Source organism: Macaca nemestrina, chromosome 7 (assembly GCF_043159975.1).
Source record: "Macaca nemestrina isolate mMacNem1 chromosome 7, mMacNem.hap1, whole genome shotgun sequence".
In the NCBI taxonomy this organism is placed as follows: domain Eukaryota; kingdom Metazoa; phylum Chordata; class Mammalia; order Primates; family Cercopithecidae; genus Macaca; species Macaca nemestrina.
Window position 1 is genome coordinate 146,686,499 of NC_092131.1, and position 21,667 is coordinate 146,708,165.

Sequence of the window (21,667 nt, forward strand, 5' to 3'; positions counted from 1 at the left end):
CTTAGTAGCTGGGACTACAGATGTACACCACCACACCAGGCTAATTTTTGTATTTTTAGTAAACACAGGGTTTCACCATTTTGGCCATGCTGATCTTGAACTCCTGACCTCAAGCGATCCACCTGTCTTGGCCTCCCAAAATGCTGGGATTACAGGCGTGAGTCACCTCACCTGGCCAACTTTCTTGTATTCTCTTTATCTTCCTCAGCTATATTCTGTCTAATATCCTCAGATCTATCTTCTAGTTTATAAATTTTCTTTAACCATGACTAATTTTATTTTAAACTTGTTCAAGATGTTTTTAATTTCAGTGACAATATTTTTCATTTTGAAAGTTCTGTCTTTTTTCACACCTCTCTGTTCTTTGTCACTAGCTTCTTAGTTTTCATTATTGATGCTAGCCTGTCTTTACTGTCTTTAAGTAGGTATGTTTAAAAAGATTCATCTCTTTCAGATTGTTGTGCTATTTCAAAATCTTAGGGAGCCAGTCGTCTGATTTGTTGTGTCTGCTGATTGTTCCTCATACTGGATTGTTTCCTCTTGCGAATTGTGCTTTTTTACCTGACCACTAATCTTCTGCAAAAACTTCTTTGTGTGTATGTTTGAGGAAATATCATATATTCTTTTTTACAAAAGACTTGTTGATGAGGAATACCTGGAGCTTCAATTTCTTACAAGAGACTTTTTTCCAAGCTTTACTTTCTAAGACTAGTGAGCAGAGATCGTATAAGCATCCTTTTCACTAAGAGTGACGCCCACTGGGCACGGTGGCTCACGCCTATAAACCCAGCACTTTGGGAGGCCGAGGTGGGTGGATCATGAGGTCAGGAGTTCGAGACCAGCCTGGCCAACATGGTGAAACCCGTGTCTACTAAAAATACAAAAAAACTAGCCGGGCATGGTGGTGCACATCTGTAATCCCAGCTACTCGAGAGGCTGAGGCAGGAAAATCGCTTGAAGCCGGGAGGTGCCACCCTTCTATGATTCTAGTTTCATTTACACCTTCCTACCTCTGTACCTATATCAGCATTAAATTTCCATTCTCCAGCCATTGATATTAATCTATTTGCATCTAAAATCTTTCCAAACAGCTTTGTGTTCACTTTTGAGATGACCCTGGCTTTAAATTCGGTGATGAGGCCTTTCCTTTACTTACTTTTGAAACTGAACTATATATTGAACCTTTTATTTATTTTTTATTAAGAATTTGTATGTGTTCATAACAGTTTACCTTTTCATAAAATTGCATGTAAAACTTTGTAGTAAAAGTTTTAACCTGTGTTGCTACAAACAGCAAATTTCTTTTTTGTGTTTTGCAATTTGCAAATAGCAAATAGAAGAGTTTGTAAATTAGATACACGAGTTTGGAAATTATATTTCTTATTTTTACTGTAACTAGTGGTCACTTTAATATTTTTTATAAACGCATAAAGATTTGTTTTTCTGTAGCAAAATAGTTTTTTTAGTTCTTCTCATGGGATAATAGTGATGATTTCCTGCATGTTCTATATCGTATTAATCATTAGTATTATTAGTAATCTGAAGTAAAATGAAGTATACTTCGTTTTCACTTTCTATTCTATTTTCCTTCTTTTTTTTCTTTTCTTTTATCTTTTCTTTTTTTTTTTTTTTTTTTTTTTTGGTGAGACTTGCTCTGTTGTCCAGGCTGGAGTGCAGTGGCATAATCTTGGCTCACTGCAGCCTCTGCCTCCCAGGTTCAAGTGATTCTCCTGCCTCAGCTTCCCAAGTAGCTGGGATTACAGGTACCCGTCACTACGCCTGACTAACTTTTTGTATTTTTAGTACAGATGAGGTTTCACCATATTGGCCAAGCTGGTCTCCAACTCCTGACCTCAAGTGATCCACCTGCCTCAGCCTCCCAAAGTGCTAGGATTACAGGTGTGAGCCGCGGCGCCAAGACCTATTTTCCTTCTTTTGTATTACTATTTAAAACTATTATTTACAGGCTGGGTGTGGTAGCTCACACCTATAATCTCAGCACTTTGAGAGGCCAAAATGGGAGGACTGCTTGAGCCCAGGAGTTCAAGACCAGCCTGGGCAACAAAACAAGACCCCATCTCTACAAAAAAGCATACAAACAAAAAATTAGCCATGCATGGTGGTGTACACCTGTAGTCCCAGCTCTTGAGAGGCTGAGATGGGAGGATTGCTTGAGCCAAGGGGTTCAAGGCTGCAGTGTGCTGTGATTGCATCACTGCACTCCAGCCTACGTGAGAGTAATAACCCTGTCTCTTAAAAAAAAAAAAAAAAAGAATACTATTTACAACATTTTTGGTGTGTTCTCCACTGCTTTAGAAAACCCATTCTTTTTCATTTTGCTCTCAAGTTCCCCACTCCTGGGTTCTTAATGTTATTTCTCTGTGTTCTGGAACATTTCTTTGAGTAATGTATTCAGAAAAGATGACTAGGTAGTGTTGGCTGAGTTCTTACATACCTAGAAATGTCTTTTGCCTTTATGAGTGAGCAGCAGTTAACTTGGATATAAAATTATTGGGACCTTGTATTAGGTAGGTTCAAGCCAAGCATTGTAAAATAAAGCCCCAAATGTGCAGATCAAATAAAGATAAAAATTTAGTTCTCTTTAATGTAATACTTTGTTATGCAACAGTACTCAACAACTGTGTTCCACAAGGCCATCCTGGCAGATGGGATCACCTCTGTTATCACATTATTTGGCTTTCATGTTTGGGTCTAAGAGGGCTTTTTCCCTCCTTGACCCAGTCCTTTGAAATGTCTAGTCAAGACCCTTTCCAAGTTTTTGTTGCTTGTTTGTTGGAGACGGAGTCTCCAACACGCGATCTCGGCTAACTGCAACCTCTGCCTGCTAGGTTCAAGCAAATCTCTTGCCTCAGCCTCCCAGGTAGCTGGGATTACAGGTGCACGCCACAGGCCTGGTTAATTTTTATATTTTTAGTGGAGACAGGGTTTCACTGTGTTGGCCAGGCTGGTCTTGAACTCCTGACCTCAGGTGATTGGCCCGCCTTGGCCTCCCAGAGTGCTGGGATTACAGACATGAGCCGCTGTGCCCATCGTTGCCACCAATTCTCATTCGTTTTCTTTGATGGCTAAAACTTCTTACACTTTTGTAAGAAAGCATATAGGAGATAATGTATATAGGAGATATTGCTATGGAGTGTAAGGAGATAGAGGTGGTATTGGCAGTGGTGGTTTTGCCTATGTGCCCTTCTCTAGAGTCGATGTTGAGTTACCTAAAGTATCTTCCCTTAGAGTTGATGTGAATTAAACACTGGTTTTACAAAGAGAACCCCAGAAAAGTAGCTGAGGCCATTGATAAAGAGCAGGTAGGTCATTGGCTGCCGTATTATCAGTGCTAAACTTTGCATTTTTTTCTTGCAGAAAATATATTTGATTTATTTGTTTAGGACTTGGGGGTTAGCTTTGATGTGTAATTAAAAGGCAGTTGATGGTTAACTAGAAAATGAGAAATAAGTGACTTGCTTGCTACCATTGTTTTTGAAGGGAGAAATTCAGAAAATATATTTACTGAGAAGTTAAAGGAAGACAGTATTCCTGCTCCTCGCTCTGTTGGCAGTATTAAAATCAACTTTACCCCTCGAGTATTCCCAACAGCTCTTCGTGAATCACAAGTAGCAGAAGAGGAGGAGGTAGATATACTTACTGTAGTTACCACAAATGAAAATACTTTATTTTTATTTCATCTACTGAAATTAGTACTGGTTCTGCGTTTCTTAAGTATTTATTACACTAAATAAATAATGTCATTAATATATTTTAGAATTTCCTTATGAGAAAATATATTTTGCAGATTTTTTTTGGCTCCAGAATAGTGATAAGAGAACACTGATTTAATATATGTACAGTAGGCCGGGCACAGTGGCTCACACCTGTAATCCCAGCACTTTGGGAGGCCAAGATGGGTGGATCACTTGAGGTCAGGAGTTCGAGACCAACCTGACTAACATGGGGAAACCCCATCTGTACTAAAAATACAAAAAATTAGCCAGACGTGGTGGTGGTGCATACCTGTAATTCCAGCCACTTGGGAGGCTGAGGCAGAAGAATTGCTTGAACCGGGGAGTCAGGGGTTGCCCTGAACTGAGATCTTGCCACTGCACCCCAGCTTGGGTGATAGAGTGAGACTTCATCACAAAACAATGAAAAACTTACATATATATATATGTATATATATAGAGTACAGTATTATTTATTCCAAGAGATACACTACTGTACTTGCCATTTATTTTATCAAATACATCATTTTCTATAATGTTAATAGACATATAAACTCTGGATCAGTATGTGTTTGGAAAGAAGATATTTGGAAATTATTAATATATCATTACAACTAATTATTTCTAATAACAGGTATTTGTAATGTGACATTTTGGAATTAATATCTTCCATCCATGTATAAATTCCTAAGCCCTGGATTTCAAATGTTGTATATTTAGTTATATTAGCACTAAGAACTACATTGTTTTGGCTGGATGCGGTGGCTCATGCCTGTAATCCCAGCACTTGAGCCACCGCATCCGGCCAAGAATTGCATTTTTTAACTGAAAGTCTGAATTGACACATCTTTCAATTGAAAAATTGTAGATATAAGAAGATCCTTAAGACATAATGACAAGCCGGGCACGGTGGCTCACGCCTGTAATCCTAGCACTTTGGGAGGCCGAGGCGGGTGGATCACCTGAGGTCAGGAGTTTGAGACCAGCCTGGCCAACATGGTGAAACCCCATCGCTACTAAAAATACAAAAATTAGCCTGGTGTGGTGGCAGGCATCTGCCAGCTACTCGGGAGGCTGAGGCAGTAGAATCACTTGAACCCAGGGGGTGGAAGTTGCAATGAGCCAAGATTGCACCATTTCACTCCAGCCTGGGTGAAAGAGCGAAACTCCATCTCAAAAAAAAAAAAAAGTCGGCCGGGCGCGGTGGCTCAAGCCTGTAATCCCAGCACTTTGGGAGGCCGAGGCGGGTGGATCACGAGGTCAGGAGATCGAGACTATCCTGGCTAACATGGTGAAACCCCGTCTCTACTAAAAATACAAAAAACTAGCCGGGCGTGGTGGCGGGCGCCTGTAGTCTCAGCTACTTGGGAGGCTGAGGCGGGAGAATGGCGTGAACCCGGGAGGCGGAGCTTGCAGTGAGCCGAGATCACGCCACTGCACTCCAGCCTGGGAGACACAGCGAGACTCCGTCTCAAAAAAAAAAAAAAAAAAAAAAAAAAGTCAATGACAATATAAATATTAATTTTTTTGTATTATTAAACAATGTATTTTCTGTATTTGTAACATTTCTATAATTATACAGTTAGAATTATTTTTAAATTGTGTTTATACACATACACACACACACCCCTTTTTATTTTTTTAGAGTTGGGGTCTTGCTCTGCTGCCCAGACTGGAGTACAGTGGGGCAATCATGGCTCACTGTAGCCTTGAACTCTTGGGCTCAAGTGACCTTCTGTATATTTTTCAGTATAGAAGAATGAAAATACTATAACGAAGAAAGGCAAAATAATAATCACATGGGCTGGGCATGGTGGCTCACGCCTGTAATACCAGCACTTTGGGAGGCCGAGGTGGGCAGATCACAAGGGCAAGAATTCGAGACCAGCCTGGCCAATATGGTGAAACCCCATCTTTACTAAAAATACAAAAATTAGCCAGGCGTGCTGGCACATGCCTGTAATCCTAGCTATTCAGTAGACTGAGACAGGAGAATTGCTTGAATCCAGGAGGCGGAGGTTACGGTGAGCTGAGATCATGCCACTGCACTCCAGCCCTGGAGGACAGAGTGTGACTCCATCTCAGGAAAAATAATAATAATAATAATAATATCACATGAACTCCCAGAAAACAAGAAATTTGGCTAGAAACTTCTATCTATTATATTTCAACCAGCTAATGAGGTTTAAAAAAAGTTTAAGGCCGGTCATGGTGGCTCAAGCCTGTAAGCCCAGCACTTTGGGAGGCCAAGGCGGGTGGATCACAAGGTCAGGAGTTCAAGACCAGCCTGGCCAATATGGTGAAACCCCGTCTCTACTAAAAATACAAAAAATTAGCTGGGCATGGTGGTGCATGCCTGTAGTCCCAGCTATTCAGGAGGCTGAGGCAGAAGAATCGCTTGCACCCGGGAGGTGGAGGGTACAGTGAACCGAGATCGTGCCACTGTACTCCAGCCTGGGCAACTGAGTGAGACTATGTCTCAAAAAAAAAAAAAAAAAAAAGTTTAACAATGTATAAATATTGCAAGATTAACATCACCATCGTCGGCCAGGTGGGGTGGCTCATGCCTGTAATCCCAGCACTTTGGGAGGCCGAGGTGGGTGGTCATGAGGTCACGTGTTCAATGCCAGCCTGGCCAAAATAGTGAAACCTCGTCTCTACTAGAAATACAAACATTAGCTGGTCATGGTGGCACACGCCTGTAATCCCAGCTACTCGGGAGGCTAAGGCAGGAGAATCACTTGAACCTGGGAGGTGGAGGTTGCAGTGAGCCAAGATTGTGCCACTTGCACTCCAGCCTGGGTGACAGAGCAAGACAAAAAAAAAAAAAAAAAGTTACCATTATCAAATAGTATGTTAATCTGCTCTGGCTGCTATAAATAAAATACCATAGACTGGGTGGCTTAAACAATGAAGAGTCATTTCTCATAGTTCTGGAGGCTGGGAAATCTAAGATCAGGGTGCCAGCATGGTTCTTGGTAGGAGCCCTCATCAGAACCTGTAGACAACCACTTTCTCACTGTGTCCTCATAGTGGGTGAGGGAGCTCTGATCTCTTTCTTCTTATAAGGAAAGTAAACTCATTCTGGAGGCTCTCCTCTCATGACCTAAACCTAATTACCTCTCAGAGGCCCCACTTCCAAATACTGATTCACATTGATGGTTAAGGCTTCAGTATATCAATTTGGAGGAGAAGTGGGGAAGACACAAACATTCAGTGCATAACAAATAATATTTCCATCCACTGGAGGAAGATGGAAAATCTAAAAGGAAATGTTAATTTAAAAAAAAGACCTTTTTATTCTTCATAGGACTTCTTTCTCATTCTAGTGGCTACACAAACAAGCTGAGGCACGAAGAGCAATGAATACTGACATTCCTGAACTTTGCGATTTAAAAGAAGAAGAAAAGAATCCCGAATGGTTGAAAGATAAAGGAAAGTAAGTTGTTTGAACTCTGATCATGAGCTTTATCATGTATGAAGACATTAGTAGTTATCACAGGACGAGTATGGTAGCTCATGCCTATAATCCCAGCCCTTTGGGAGGCCGAGGTGGGATGATCACTTGAAGCCAGAAGTTCAAGACCAGCCTGGGCAACAAAGTGAGATTTTGTCTCTACAAAAAAACAAACAAAATAAAACATTAGCCTGGCGTTATGGTGAGCACCTGTAGTCCCAGCTACTCGGAAGGCTGAGGCGGGAGGATCCCTTAAGCTCAGGAGTTCATGGCGGTAGTGAGCTATGATTGGCCAGTGCACTCCAGTCTGGGCAACAGAGTGAGACCCTGTCTTTGAACAAAAAAAGTAGTTATCACATTCTCTAGATATTTTGTCTGTTTGTGTGTTGTTGCAGAAAGATAATCCAAATAAGCAAATAAGGTAGACAGGGCCTCCATATTTAAAAAGTCAGATAACAAGGCAATGAGGCTCTAATTTTATTTTTTTATTTAAATGTCATAAAAATGAAAAAAAAATTACATCTTTTGGAATGCTTATTAAAATTCCTTTTAAATGCCTTTTACATTTGACATAAGTCCTTCCTGATGTCTCCCATAAAAACAGATTTTTTGCAAATCTAGAGCTGTTTTGATTATTCTTATCCATTTATTTTATTTATTTTATTTTTTTTTTTAGATAGAGTCTCATTCTGTCACCCAAGCTGGAGTGTAGTGGTGCAATCTCAGCTCACTGCAACCTCTACCCCCCAGATTCAAGCAGTTCTTCTGCCTCAGCCTCCCAAGTCTATGGTTTTACTCTTGGATTACAGGCATCCACCACTACACCCAGCTAATATTTTTTGTATTTTTAGTAGAGACGGGATTTCACCATGTTGGTCAAGCTGGTCTCGAACTCATGACCTCTAGTGATTCGTCCACCTCGATCTCCCAAAGTGCTGGGATTACAGGCATGAGCCCCGGTGTGGGAACTATTCAAATCCATTTTTAAAAGAGGACCATTTTACTGCCTTTCAGGTCAGTGGCTCAAACACAAAGAAGATTACCATATTATCCCAGAAATTATCTTATATCTGGGCAGTCATTTTATTCATTCATTTGTATATGGATTTTTTTTTTTTTTTTTTTTTTTTTTTTTTTTTTTTGAGACCAAGTCTCGCTCTTGTCCCCCAGGCTGGAGTGTGATGGCATAATCTTGGCTCAATGCAACCTCCACCTCCCAGGTTCAAGCGATTCTCCTGCCTCAGCCTCCCGAGTAGCTGGGATTACAGGCGCCTGCCACCACGCCCAACTAATTTTTGTATTTTTAGTAGAGACGGGGTTTCACCATGTTGGCCAGGCAGGTCTCAAACTCCTGACCTCAGGTGATCCGCCTACCTCAGCCTCCCAAAGTGCTGGGATTACAGGCGTGAGCCACTGCACCTGGCCATGAATATTTTAACATACTGATCAAAAACAGTGAATTCTGGTATATTCTGAGTGGCAGTTTGTGTTCATATTTTGAGGCAGCTATAGATATTATTTATTATATTTCATCATATATGATTCTGTGTTTATTTTCCTATTGCTTCTATAACAAACTACCACAAAGTTTGTGGCTTAAAACAACACAAATGGCCGGGCGCGGTGGCTCAAGCCTGTAATCCCAGCACTTTGGGAGGCCGAGACGGGCGGATCACGAGGTCAGGAGATCGAGAGACGATCCCGGCTAACACGGTGAAACCCCGTCTCTACTAAAAAATACAAAAAAAATAGCCGGGCGAGGTGGCGGGCGCCTGTAGTCCCAGCTACTCGGGAGGCTGAGGCAGGAGAATGGCGTAAACCCGGGAGGCGGAGCTTGCAGTGAGCTGAGATCCGGCCACTGCACTCCAGCCTGGGTGACAGAGCAAGACTCCGTCTCAAAAAAAACAAACAAACAAACAAACAAAACCCCCACAAATTTATTATCTATAGTTCTGTAGTTCAGAAGTCCAAAATGAGTTTTACTGGGCTAAAATTAGGTATCAGTTGCATTCCTTTCGAAGGCTCTAGGAGAAAAGCTATTTTCTTAAATTTCCAGCTTCTAAGCTATTTGCATTCCTTGGATTGTGGCTCCCCAGCCACTGATTGCATTCTTCTGAGCTCTGCTTCCATGGTCTCTTCTCCTTTTCTGACTCTCCCGCCTCCTTCTTTCTTTTATAAGGCCTCTTGTGTTTATATAAATCCCACCTACATCATCCAGGGTACTCTCTCCATCGAGCTCTTTAACTTAATCACATCTGCAAGGTCCTTTTTGCCACGTTAGGTAACATTCGTAGGTTCTGGGATTAGAATATGGACATCTTTTTTGGGGGGCAGGGGGCATTATCTGTCTACCACAATATCTGTATTTTTCTTTTCTTTTTCCTTTTTCTTGGTCTTTTCTCTTGTCTGTTACAACACCAGGAATTGTTTTGTGGCGTTTAGCTAGAGTTGGCAATTTTTCTGAAGGTTAGAAGCCTGGAACTGACAGGTTGGCTCTTCTAACTCCCAAGAGTAATACCATATATAATCTTTCCTCCTCTTTCTCTTCTTCCTTTCTTCCTTCCTATTCATTTATTCAGCTATTAAATAAGCAATTATTGATTGCTTGCTATTTGCCAGACTATAGGCACTGAACAACAGAAATCAGGAGGAGAGAGACATACACAAATACTTAAAACACTGTGTGGGAAGTACAATAACATGGATAAGAACAAGGTAATAGGGCCGGGCGTGGTGGCTCACGCCTGTAATCCCAGCACTTTGGGAGGCTAAGGCAGGTGGATCACCTGAGGTCAGGAGTTTGAGACCAGACTGAACGACAAGTAGAAACCCCGTCTCTACTGAAAGTACAAAATTAGCTGGGTGTGGTGGCGCATGCCTGTAATCCCAGCTACTCGGGAGGCTGAGGCAGGATAATTGATTGAACCTGGGAGGTTGAGGTTGCAGTGAGCTGAAATTGTGCCACTGCACTCCAGCCTGGGCAACACAGTGACACTCCATCTGAAAATAAAAAGAAAATTTCTGGCCAGGCACGGTGGCTCATGCCTGTAATCCCAGCACTTTGAGAGGCCAAGGTGGGCGGATTACTTGAGGTCAGGATTTTGAGACCAGCGTGGCCAACATGGTGAAACCCCATCTCTACTAAAAATATAACAATTGGCCGGTCACAGTGGCTCACTCCTATGTAATCCCAGCACTTTGGGAGCCCAAGGTGGGTGAATCACCTGAGGTCAGGATTTTGAGACCAGCCTGGCCAACATGGCGCAACCACATCTCTACCAAAACTATAAAAATTAGCGGGGCGTGGTGGCAGGTGCCTGTAATCCCAGCTAATCAGGAGGCTGAGGCAGGAGAATTGCCTCAACCCAGGTGGCAGAGGTTGCGGTGAGCTGAGATCGTGCCATTGCACTCCAGCCTGGGCAACAAGAGCGAAACTCCGTCTCAAAAAAAAAAAAAAATTAGCTGGGTGTGGTGGTGGGCGCCCATAATCCCACCTACTCAGAGGCGGAGGCAGGAGAATCGCTTGAACCCAGGAGGCGGAGGTTGCAGTGTGCCGAGATTGAGCCACTGCACTCCAGCCTGGGCGACAGAGCAAGACTCCATCAAAAAAAAAAAAAAAGAGTAAGGAAAAGAATTGGGCCCTTTCCTAACACCATGTACAAAAAGAACTCAAAATCAAAAGACCTAAATGTAAGGACTAAACTATAAAACTCTTAGAAGAGAACACAGGGTGCTTCCTTACATTGGATTTGGTAACGTTTCCTGGATATGACACCAAAACCATAGGCAACAAAAGAAAAAATGGTTAAGTTGGACCACATCAAAATTAAAAACTTTTGGGCCGGGCGCGGTGGCTCAAGCCTGTAATCCCAGCACTTTGGGAGGCCGAGACGGGCGGATCACGAGGTCAGGAGATCGAGACCATCCTGGCGAACACGGTGAAACCCCGTCTCTACTAAAGAAATACAAAAAACTAGCCGGGCGAGGTGGTGGGCGCCTGTAGTCCCAGCTACTCTGGAGACTGAGGCCGGAGAATGGCGTGAACCCGGGAGGCGGAGCTTGCAGTGAGCTGAGATCCGGCCACTGCACTCCAGCCTGGGCTACAGAGCGAGACTCCGTCTCAAAAAAAAAAAAAAAAAAAAAAAAAAAAAACTTTTGTGCATTGAAGACACTATAAATAGAGTAAAAAGGCAACCCACAGAATAGAGAAAATATTTGCAGATCCAGAATATATATGAACTACTACTCAACAACAAAACAAATAACCTAATTTAAAAATGGGCAAAGAGGCCAGGTGAAGTGGCTCACGCCTGTAATCCCAGCTTTTTGGCAGGCCAAGGTAGGTGGATCACCTGAGGCCAGGAGTTCGAGACCAGGTTGGCCATCATGGTGAAACCCTGTCTCTACTAAAAATACAAAAACTAGTCGGCCGTGGTGGCTCACACCTGTAATCCCAGCTAATCTGAGTCTCAGAGGCGTGAGAATCACTTAAACCTGGGAGGTAGAGGTTGCAGTGAGCTGAGATGGCACCACTGAATTCCATCCTAGGCAACGGAGAGAGACTCTGCTCAAAAAAATAATAATAATTTTTAAAAATAATAATAATGGGCAAAGAACTTAAACAGGTTTTTCTCCAAAGAAGAGAGACAAATGGCTAGTAAATATGAAAAGATGTTTAACATCACTAACCATTTGGGAAAGGTCTATCAAAACCACTATGAAATGCCACTTCACACCCATTAGGATGGCTACTCAGAAAAAAAAAAAAAAAACAGAAAATAACAAGTGTTAGTGAGGATGCGGAGAAATTAGAATCCTGTGCACTGTTGGTAGAGGTATAGAATGATTCAGTTGCTATGGGAAACAGTATTGTGGTACCTCAAAAAAATAAAAATAGGGCCGGGCGCAATGGCTTACGCCTGTAATCCCAGCACTTTTGGGAGGCCGAGGCATGCGCATTGCCTGAGGTCAGGAGTTCAAGACCAGCCTGACCAACATGAAGAAACCCTGTCTCTACTAAAAATACAAAATTAGCCAGGCATGGTGGTGCATGCCTGTAATCCCAGCTACTTGGGAGGCTGAGGCAGGAGAATCGCTTGAACCCGGGAGGCGGAGGTTGCTGTGAGCCAAGGTCGTGCCATTATATTCTAGCCTGGGCAACAAGAGCTAAATTCCGTCTAAATAAATAAATAAATAAATAATAATAAAAATAGATTTTTTTTTTCCTTTTTCTGAGATAAGGTCTGGCTCTATAGCCCAGGCTGGAGTGTAGTGGTGTGAACTTGGCTCACTGCAACCTCTACCCTTCAGGTTCAAGCCATCCTCCCACCTAAGCCTCCCAAGTAGCTGGGACCACAGGCACAAGCCACTGTGCCCAGCTAATTTTTATATTTCTTGTAGAGCCAGGGTTTTGCCATGTTGCCTAGGAGGGTCTCAAACTCATAAGCCCAAGCCATCTGCTCACCTTGGCCTCACAAAGTTCTGGGATTATAAGCGTGAGCCACCATGCCTGGCCTAAAATAGAATTAGTATATGATCCAGTAATTCCACTTCTTGGTGTATACCCAAAAGAATTAAAAGCAGGGGCCGGGCGCGGTGGCTCAAGCCTGTAATCCCAGCACTTTGGGAGGCCGAGGCGGGTGGATCACGAGGTCAGGAGATCGAGACTATCCTGGCTAACATGGTGAAACCCCGTCTCTACTAAAAATACAAAAAACTAGCCGGGCGTGGTGGCGGGCGCCTGTAGTCTCAGCTACTTGGGAGGCTGAGGCGGGAGAATGGCGTGAACCCGGGAGGCGGAGCTTGCAGTGAGCCGAGATCACGCCACTGCACTCCAGCCTGGGAGACACAGCGAGACTCCGTCTCAAAAAAAAAAAAAAAAAAAAAAAAAGAATTAAAAGCAGGAACACAAACAGATATTTATACAACCATGTTCATAACAATAACATTCACAATATCAAAACATATAAGCAACCCAAGTGTCCATTGAGGGATAAATGGATAAATAAAATGTGTTATATCCATAACAATGCAGTGTTATTTCAGCTTTAAAAAGAGAGGAAGTCCTGTCACATGCTACAACATGGATGAACCTTGAAGACATTATGCTAAGTGAAATAGGCCAGTCACAAAAGGACAAACATATGATTTCACTTTTGTGAGATACTTAGAGTGGTCAAACTCATAGAGACAGAAAGTCAAATGGTGGTTGTGAATGACTAGAGCGGATGGGGAATGGAGGGTTATTCCCTAACTCCTGGGTATGGAGTCTCAATTTGAAAAGATGAAAAAGTTCTGAATATGGATGGTGATGATGGTTGCACAATGTAAATGTAGTTAATGCCACTGAATTTTACATTTAAGAATGGTTAAAATGGTGAATTTCGTTATATATATTTTACCACAGTTTAAAAAATAAGGTTCGGTGTAGACACTGTAGATTACCTAGCCAACATTTATTCTCTCCCTTCATCCTTATTAGATGAGCTCGTATTTTGTTGAGGTGTGCAGCCCTTGCCCATGTGATTTAGGACAGTGACCCTATTCCAAGTCCAGGGATAAATTCTCATTGACTTCAACAGATTATTATTGCTTTAGTTGCATTCCTGCTTTTAAAAAGAAAAAAGATATAGATACAAAAATACTTATTATAATGTTCTTTATAAAAGCAAAAGTATTGGAAAACAAGACCCCCTAAATGTACCTAAGTAGGAGGAAATTGGTTTCAGAAATCCTAGCACTTATGAGAGAATACTGTAAGAATAATCCATGTATTATGTATACTCTGTAAAAATGTATTTATTTTTTAACATGGAAAGATGGACATGTTTTTGAATTTTTAAAATCATTCTAAACAGCAGTATATAGTAGTGAGGAGTCAAATTGGGGAGGAAGGGGTAGGAGGAGAGAGAGAGAGAGAGATGGCGGCAGGGCAGGGGGCAGGCAGGGGGCAGGCAGGGAGGGAGGCAAGGATAAAGGAAAAGAGAGTTTGAGGGAGAGAAAGACTGGTTTTTATTTGTGTTTTTGTTTTAAGGGTATGTACTTTTGGTCAATGAGAGGTGAAAGGAAGTAAACTGGGAATTTTCTGGAAAAGATTTTCTTTCTCTTAGGGAACATATATCAGAAAATACTGTTACCTTTTCTTCCAATGAGTATTATGCCTGTATGTGGCACCTTGGGCTATTATGTCCATGAGGAAAATCAGCCTGATTGTGGTTCCTGCTGAGTGCAGTAGAATGGACAGATGGAAGGAGCCTGCGGCCTTGATAACACCTTTGAGCTGCTGATTGGGCTTGGAGCTTCTTTCCTCTGGACTTTTTATTTTTGTTTTTTTAATCTTCTTTATAAGGGCCTTAATCCCATGGACTTCAAAAATGTGAGATAATTTATTTCCTTACTTGTTTAAGCCCACTTGAGTTGTGGTTCTGTTACTTGCAATCAGAAACGTCGCTGATATGAGGCATTTCAGAAATGTAAACTACCCATAGAATTAGCTCTTCTAGTTTGTACAAGTTATTTTCAGCTTGAGTTTAGCTCAAGTTAGATGTGACAATGGTGTAATCTTACCTTTTATTCAGTTTACTGGCTGCTTTTGTAGGTTTACTTTTGACATGTTTAATATTCTAGAGCAGCAAAGTATGCAGTATAACGGAATGAACATGAATACAAAGTTATATTTATATGACATTTTTATTTTCAGCAAAGTATTTTCCATTTTCCTGTTGATGTACTTTTTCAAATTTTTGTAAGTGGAAATTATACATAAAAAAGAGGCCGGGTGCGGCGGCTCACGCCTGTAATCCCAGCCCTTTGGGAGGCCGAGGCGGGCAGATCACCTGAGGTCAGGAGTTCAAGACCAGTCTGACCAAGATGGAGAAACCCTATCTCTACTAAAAATACAAAATTAGCCAGGTGTGGCGGTGCATACCTGTAATCCCAGCTACTCAGGAGACTGAGGCAAGAGAATCGTTTGAACCCGGGAGGTGGAGATTGCAGCGAGCCAAGATTGTACCATTGCACTCCAGCCTGGGCAACAAGAGTGAAACTCTGTCTCAAAAAACGAACAAACAAACAAAGAAACTTTGCATTTTGAAGAGATCCTTTAATCGTGTACATCCCTTTATTTGAAGAAAATTTTGGAACATTTGAACTGAAAGAGTATATCCATTGCAAGTAACCAAAAAACCCAATTCAAATTGGCTTTATATTGAAAGGAATTTATTGTGTTATATAACTAAACAGCTAAAGGTGTTTTCTATTTCAAGTAAAGGTTGATCCAGCAGCTTAACTGTATCATGAAGGGCTGTTTCTTTCTGCCTTTTTATTCCTTTCATATTTCCATAGTATCAGCTTTATTCTAATGCCAGCTCATCCCATGGTGTTAAAAATGGTCAGCAACAATGTGGGCTATGTGACTTCTTCATTTATATCCAGCAGGGGGAGAAGTATGCCCAACTTTTCATTCTCCAACTCTGAAACCATCCCACAGGCTCCAGTCTAAATAGAACAATATAGGTCACACAAGCCTATCCCTGAGTCAATTACTGTAGCAAAAATAATGAAAATATGCCTACTGGCTTAAATTACTAATGTCTACCCTTGGAAGTGGGAGTGCGGTCCATTCCATTCAAATGACAGGCTGGTATATGTGAAAAGAGATGGATTCAGTGCAGCCAACAATGTCTACCCTAAAGAGAATGCAAAAAGAGGTAAGCCATCCTCTTTGTCAAATACAATTAGATATTATTTCTGTGTTTCTCTTTCAATGTTAAATTGTTTTTCTTCTCTGTTTTTGTCTCATTAGCAAATTGTTTGCAACAGAAAACTATTTGGCAGCTATCAATGCATATAATTTAGCCATAAGACTAAATAATAAAATGCCACTCTTGTATTTGAACCGGGCTGCTTGCCACCTAAAACTAAAAAACTTACACAAGGCTATTGAAGATTCTTCTAAGGTATGGATATCTATTTATGATATATGGTGCTTTAAATATATCCTTCTATTAATTGGTTTAAATGATTATTTTTTTCTGTTCAATTGAAATAATTGAAATGCAAAGATTTTAAAAATTGTCTTTCTTATTGAATATTTATTTTTTTTAACTGATTTTTTACTAATGGACAAGGATCTGGTGTTTTTTTGTGACTTCTATGAATAGTTAGTTAGATTAAAAATCAGCTGTTACTGGCCAGGACTGGTGGCTCACACCTATAATCCCAGCACTTTGGGAGGCCAAGGTGGGTGGATCATGAGGTCAGGAGATTGAGACCATCCTGGCCAACATGGTGAAACCCCATCTCTACTAAAATACAAAAAATTAGCTGGGTGTGGTGGTGTGTGCCTGTCGTCCCAGCTACTCGGGAGGCTGAGGCAGGGGAGTCGCTTGAACCCGGGAGGTGGAGATTGCAGTGAGCCGAGATTGTGCCACTGCACTCTAGCCTGGAGAGAGAGACTCCATCAAAAAAAACAAAAAACAAACAAACAAAAAACCTCCAGGGTTACTGTATTGCCCTTCAAGTTCACAAGGAAATTAGTAAATGTGTTTTTTGTTTTTTAGACCGGGTCTTGCTCTGTCACCCAGGCTGGAGTGCAGTAGTAAGATGACAACTCACTGCTACAGCCTTGACCTCCTAATCTCAAGCGATCCTCCCACCTCAGCTTCCCAGGTAGCTGGGATTATAGGCATACAACCACCACACCCAGCTAAGTTTTGTATTTTTTTTTTTTTTTTTTTTTTTAGAGAGACGAGGTCTCCCTATGTTGCTCAGGTTGGTCTTGAACTCCTGGGTTCAAGGGCTGCTACAACCTTGGCCTCCCAAAGTGCTGGAATTACAGGTGTGAGCCATTGTACCCAGCCGGAAATTAGTAAATGGTGGTCACTTGTGTTTACCCCTTTCCTTTCCCCTTTCCTTCTCCTTCCTTCCTTCCTTCCTTCCTCCTTCCCTCCCTTCCTCCCTCCCTCCCTCCTTCCTTCCTCCCTTCCTCCCTCCATGCCTTCCTCCCTTCCTCCCTCCATGCCTTCCTCCCTCCCTCCCTTTCTTTCCTTTTTGTTTCTTTCTTCATCTCTCCTTCCTTCCTTCCTCCCTTCCTTCCCTCCCTCCCTCTCTCCCTCTCTCCTTCCCTCTCTTTTCTTTCTTCCTCCTCCTTTTTTTTTTTTTTTTTTTGAGATAGAATCTGGCTCTGTCACCCAGGCTGGAGTACAGAGGTGTGATCACAGATCACTGCAGTCTCGACCTCCCAATCTCAAGTGATCCTCCCACCACAGCCTCCCAAGTAGCTGGGACTACAGGCATACATCACCACACATAGCTAATTTTTGTATTTTTTGTAGAGCTGGGGTTTGGCCATGTTGCCCAGGCTGTTGTCCAAATCCTGGGCTCAAGCAGTCCTCCTGCGTCACCTTTGCAAGGTGCTAGGATTAAAGGTGTGAGCCACCTCACCTGGCCCACCCTTTTTCTTATAAAAGTTTTGCAGACTCGGCCGGGCACGGTGGCTTACGCCTGTAATCTCAGCACTTTGGGAGACCGAGGCAAGCAGATCACCAGAGGTCAAGACCAGCCTGCCCAACATGGTGAAACCCCGTCTCTACTAAAAACACAAAATTTAGCCAGGTGTGGTGATGGGTCTGTAGTCCCAGGCTATAGGAGAGGTTGAGGCAGGAGAATCACTTCAACCCAGGAGGCAGAGGTTGCAGTGAGTTGAGATCATGCCATTGCACTCCAGCCTAGGTGACAGAGTGAGACTCCATCTCAAAAAAAAAAATTTTTTTTTTTGCAGACTCAGTGCATGGTAGAAGGAAGAACACTTGGTTTTCCCTTGTTATTTCTACCACGTGTGCAGTAAAAGGATATCCCTTTGTTAAAAAAATTTTAAGGTTTTTTTTTTGAGACGATGTCGCTCTCTGTCGCCCAGGCTGTAGTACATTGGTGTGACATCTGCTCACTGCAACCTCTTCCTCCCAGGTTCAAGAGATTCTCCTGCCTCAGCCTCCCAAGTAGGTAGGATTATAGCTGCACACCACCACACCTGGCTAATTTTTGTATTTTGTTTTGTTTCGGTTTTTTTTTTTTTTTTTGAGACGGAGTTTTTCTCTTGTTGCCCAAGCTGTAGTGCAATCGTGATCTCAGCTCACAACAACCTCTGCCTCCTGGGTTCAAGCAATTCTCCTGCCTCAGCCTCCTGAGTAGCTGGGATTACAGGCATGTGTCTCCATGCCGGGCTAATACTGTATTTTTAGTAGAGATGGGTTTCTCCATGTTGGTGAGGCTGGTCTCAAACTCCCGACCTCAGGTGATCTGCCCGCCTCGGCCTCCCAAAGTGCTGGGATTACAGGCTTGAGCCACCCATGCCCGGCCTAATTTTTGTATTTTTAGTAGAGACAGGGTTTCACCATGCTGGCTAGGCTGGTCTCAAACTCCTGACTTCAGGTAATCCACTCACTTCAGCCTCCCAAAGTGCTGGGATTACAGGCATGAGCCACCACACCCAGCAAAATTTTTTTAAGTTTTTAATTTTTTAAGAGATAGCGTGTTGCCCAGGCGAGAGTGCAGTGGCTCACTGCAACCTCAGGCTCCTGGGCTCAAGTAATCATTCTACCTTGGCTTCCCAAAGTGCTGGGATTACAGGTGTGAGTCACCATGCCCAGCCCAGATATCACTACAGTCATTTTCTCATTTACAGGGTAACTTAGTATATTCTACTTTCCATTACTAGTATTTCATGTGAATGTCTCGAACTTCTACAGCTTTTTCTTTTTTCCATGTCAAGATAACTTGTTTTAAGGGAATATCATGTGCAAAATCTCTTAGGTAGCTTCTTGAGATTGAGGATATGGAGGACACAACCAATATCCTCACACTTTGATATCATACTACTTTTATGATCCAGTTTTTCTTTGACTCTCAAAATGCAAACAAATATTTATTGAATGAATGAATAAGCTGAGTACAATCTGAATACAAAAGCCCATAAATCCTTTTTAATAATTCCTCCTAGTAAAAATAAAGCTGTGGAGATGTGAAATGATAAGCCTGACAATAACCTTGGAGGGGTATGAATCCCATACAGGAGCAACTGAAAAATTCCTTAAGTAGTTCAACATATCTCTTCTGGAAGACCTGATAATAATTATTTGTTTTATATATATATATTTGTGTGTGTGTGTGTATATATATATATAGGTTTTATATATATATATATTTGGTGTGTGTGTGTGTGTGTGTGTGTGTGTATATATATATATATATATTTGGTAAATTCCTGTAGCAGCTAAGCTAAAAATTTAGGTGAGGACTGGAGGCCTTTTTTTTTTTTTTTTGAGATGGAGTCTTACTTTTGTTGCCCGGGCTGGAGTGCAGTGGCCACGATCTCAGCTCACTGAAACCTCCACCTCCTGGGTTCAAGCAATTCTCCCGCCTCAACCTCCCAAGTAGCTAGGACTACAGGTGCGCACCACCACGCCCAGATAATTTTTGTATTTTTTTTTAAGTGGAGACAGAGTTTGGCCATGTTGGCCAGGCTGGTCTCAAAATCCTGACCTCAGGTGATCCACCCACCTCGGCCTCACAAAGTGTTGGGATTACAGGTGTGAGCCACCATGTCCAGCCTTTTGCTTGTTTAAATTAAGAAATTATAACTTTCATGTAATAATTATATATATTTTGTAAGGCACTGGAATTACTGATGCCACCTGTTACAGACAATGCTAATGCAAGAATGAAGGCACATGTACGACGTGGAACAGCATTCTGTCAACTAGAATTGTATGTAGAAGGTAAGGAATTGATAGAAATGGTGTAAGTCCAAAATTATACTCTGAAAAAAATGTCATTGGAATTATTTAAGATCATGACTTTGAAGGACTCCATTTTTAAATATTTTTAGCATTTGATTCTTAGTAATGTCTGCAGCATACCTGACAATACATTATTTCTGAATTATATTTAAAAAATTCATTGTAGAAGGGAATTAAAATAAGTGTGAACAACAAGTTTCAGTCTAGAAAAATGCTATATTGACTGGGTGCAGTGGCTCACGCCGGTAATCCCATCACTTTGGGAGGCAGAGGCGGGTGGATTACCTGACGTCAGGAGTTTGAGACCAGCCTTACCAACATGGAGAAACCCTCTGGGCCGGGCGCAGTGGCTCACGCCTGTAATCCCAGCACTTTGGGAGGCCGAGGCGGGCGGATCACAAGGTCAGGAGATCGAGACCACGGTGAAACCCCGTCTCTACTAAAAATACAAAAAATTAGCTGGGCGCAGTTGTGGGCGCCTGTAGTCCCAGCTACTCGGGAGGCTGAGGCAGGAGAATGGCGTGAACCCGGGAGGCGGAGCTTGCAGTGAGCCGAGATCGCGCCACTGCACTTCAGCCTGGGCTAGGCGACAGAGCGAGACTCTGTCTCAAAAAAAAAAAAAAAAAAAAAGAAACCCTCTACAAAAAATACAAAATTAGCTGGGCGTAGTGGCTCATGCCTATAATCCCAGCTACTTGGGAGGCTGAGGCAGGAGAATCGCTTGAACCCGGGAGGCGGAGGTTGTGGTGAGCTGAAATTGCGCCATTGCCCTCCAGCCTGGGCAATAACAGTGAAACTCCTTCTCAAAAAAAAAAAAAAAAAAAAAAAAGGCTGCCGGGCGCGGTGGCTCAAGCCTGTAATCCCAGCACTTTGGGAGGCCAAGACAGGCGGATCACGAGGTCAGGAGATCAAGACCATCCTGGCTAACACGGTGAAACCCCGTCTCTACTGAAAATACAAAAAAATTAGCCGGGCGAGGTGGCGGGCGTCATAGTCCCAGCTACTTGGGAGGCTGAGGCAGGAGAATGGCGTAAACCCGGGAGGCGGAGCTTGCAGTGAGCTGAGATCCGGTCACTGCACTCCAGCCTGGGCAAGACTCCATCTCAAAAAAAAATAAAAAATAAAATAAAAAGGCTATGTTACCAGACAACTCTTCATAGAAACATATGTGATAAATGTTGGGTGTGGTGCTTCACCCCTGTAATGAAGGGTGGCTTGAGGCCAGGAGTTTGAGACCAGCCTGGGCTAATATAGTGAGACCTTGTCTCTTACAAAAAAAAAAAAAAATACATGATAGGCCAGGCGCGGTGGCTCATGCCTGTGATCTCAGCACTTTGGGAGGCTGAAGCAGGTGAATCACAAGGTCAGGAGATCGAGACCATCCTGGCTAACATGGTGAAACCCCGTCTCTACTAAAAATAAAAAAACAAAATTAGCCGGGCATGGTGGCAGGTGCCTGTAGTCCCAGCTACTCAGGAGGCTGAGGCGGGAGAATGGAGTAAACCCGGGAGGCAGAGCTTGCAGTGAGGCAAGATCGTGCCACTGCACTCCAGCCTGGGTGACAGAGCAAGACTCTGTCTCAAAACCAACCAACCAACCAACCAAACAAACAAACAAACAAAAACATGATAAAATATATAAATGATTCGAGATATCATGGATATTTATCTCAAAGAGCT

General features: G+C 42.5%; 1 protein-coding gene across 3 annotated transcripts in view; it reads left to right on the forward strand.

The window, feature by feature from the left end:
• Window positions 1–21,667, forward strand: part of DNAAF4 (dynein axonemal assembly factor 4) — a 66,951-nt gene that overhangs the window by 42,738 nt on the left and 2,546 nt on the right. For 2 of the 3 annotated variants that reach the window (XM_071066811.1, XM_071066810.1), the window contains exons 5-8: window positions 3,502–3,647; window positions 7,064–7,173; window positions 15,995–16,148; window positions 19,862–19,967. In XM_071066811.1, coding sequence (XP_070922912.1) covers window positions 3,502–3,647; window positions 7,064–7,173; window positions 15,995–16,148; window positions 19,862–19,967 — 516 coding nt within the window. The remainder of the gene's footprint in view (window positions 1–3,501; window positions 3,648–7,063; window positions 7,174–15,994; window positions 16,149–19,861; window positions 19,968–21,667) is intronic. The other variant, XM_011755084.3, reaches the window with a different exon arrangement.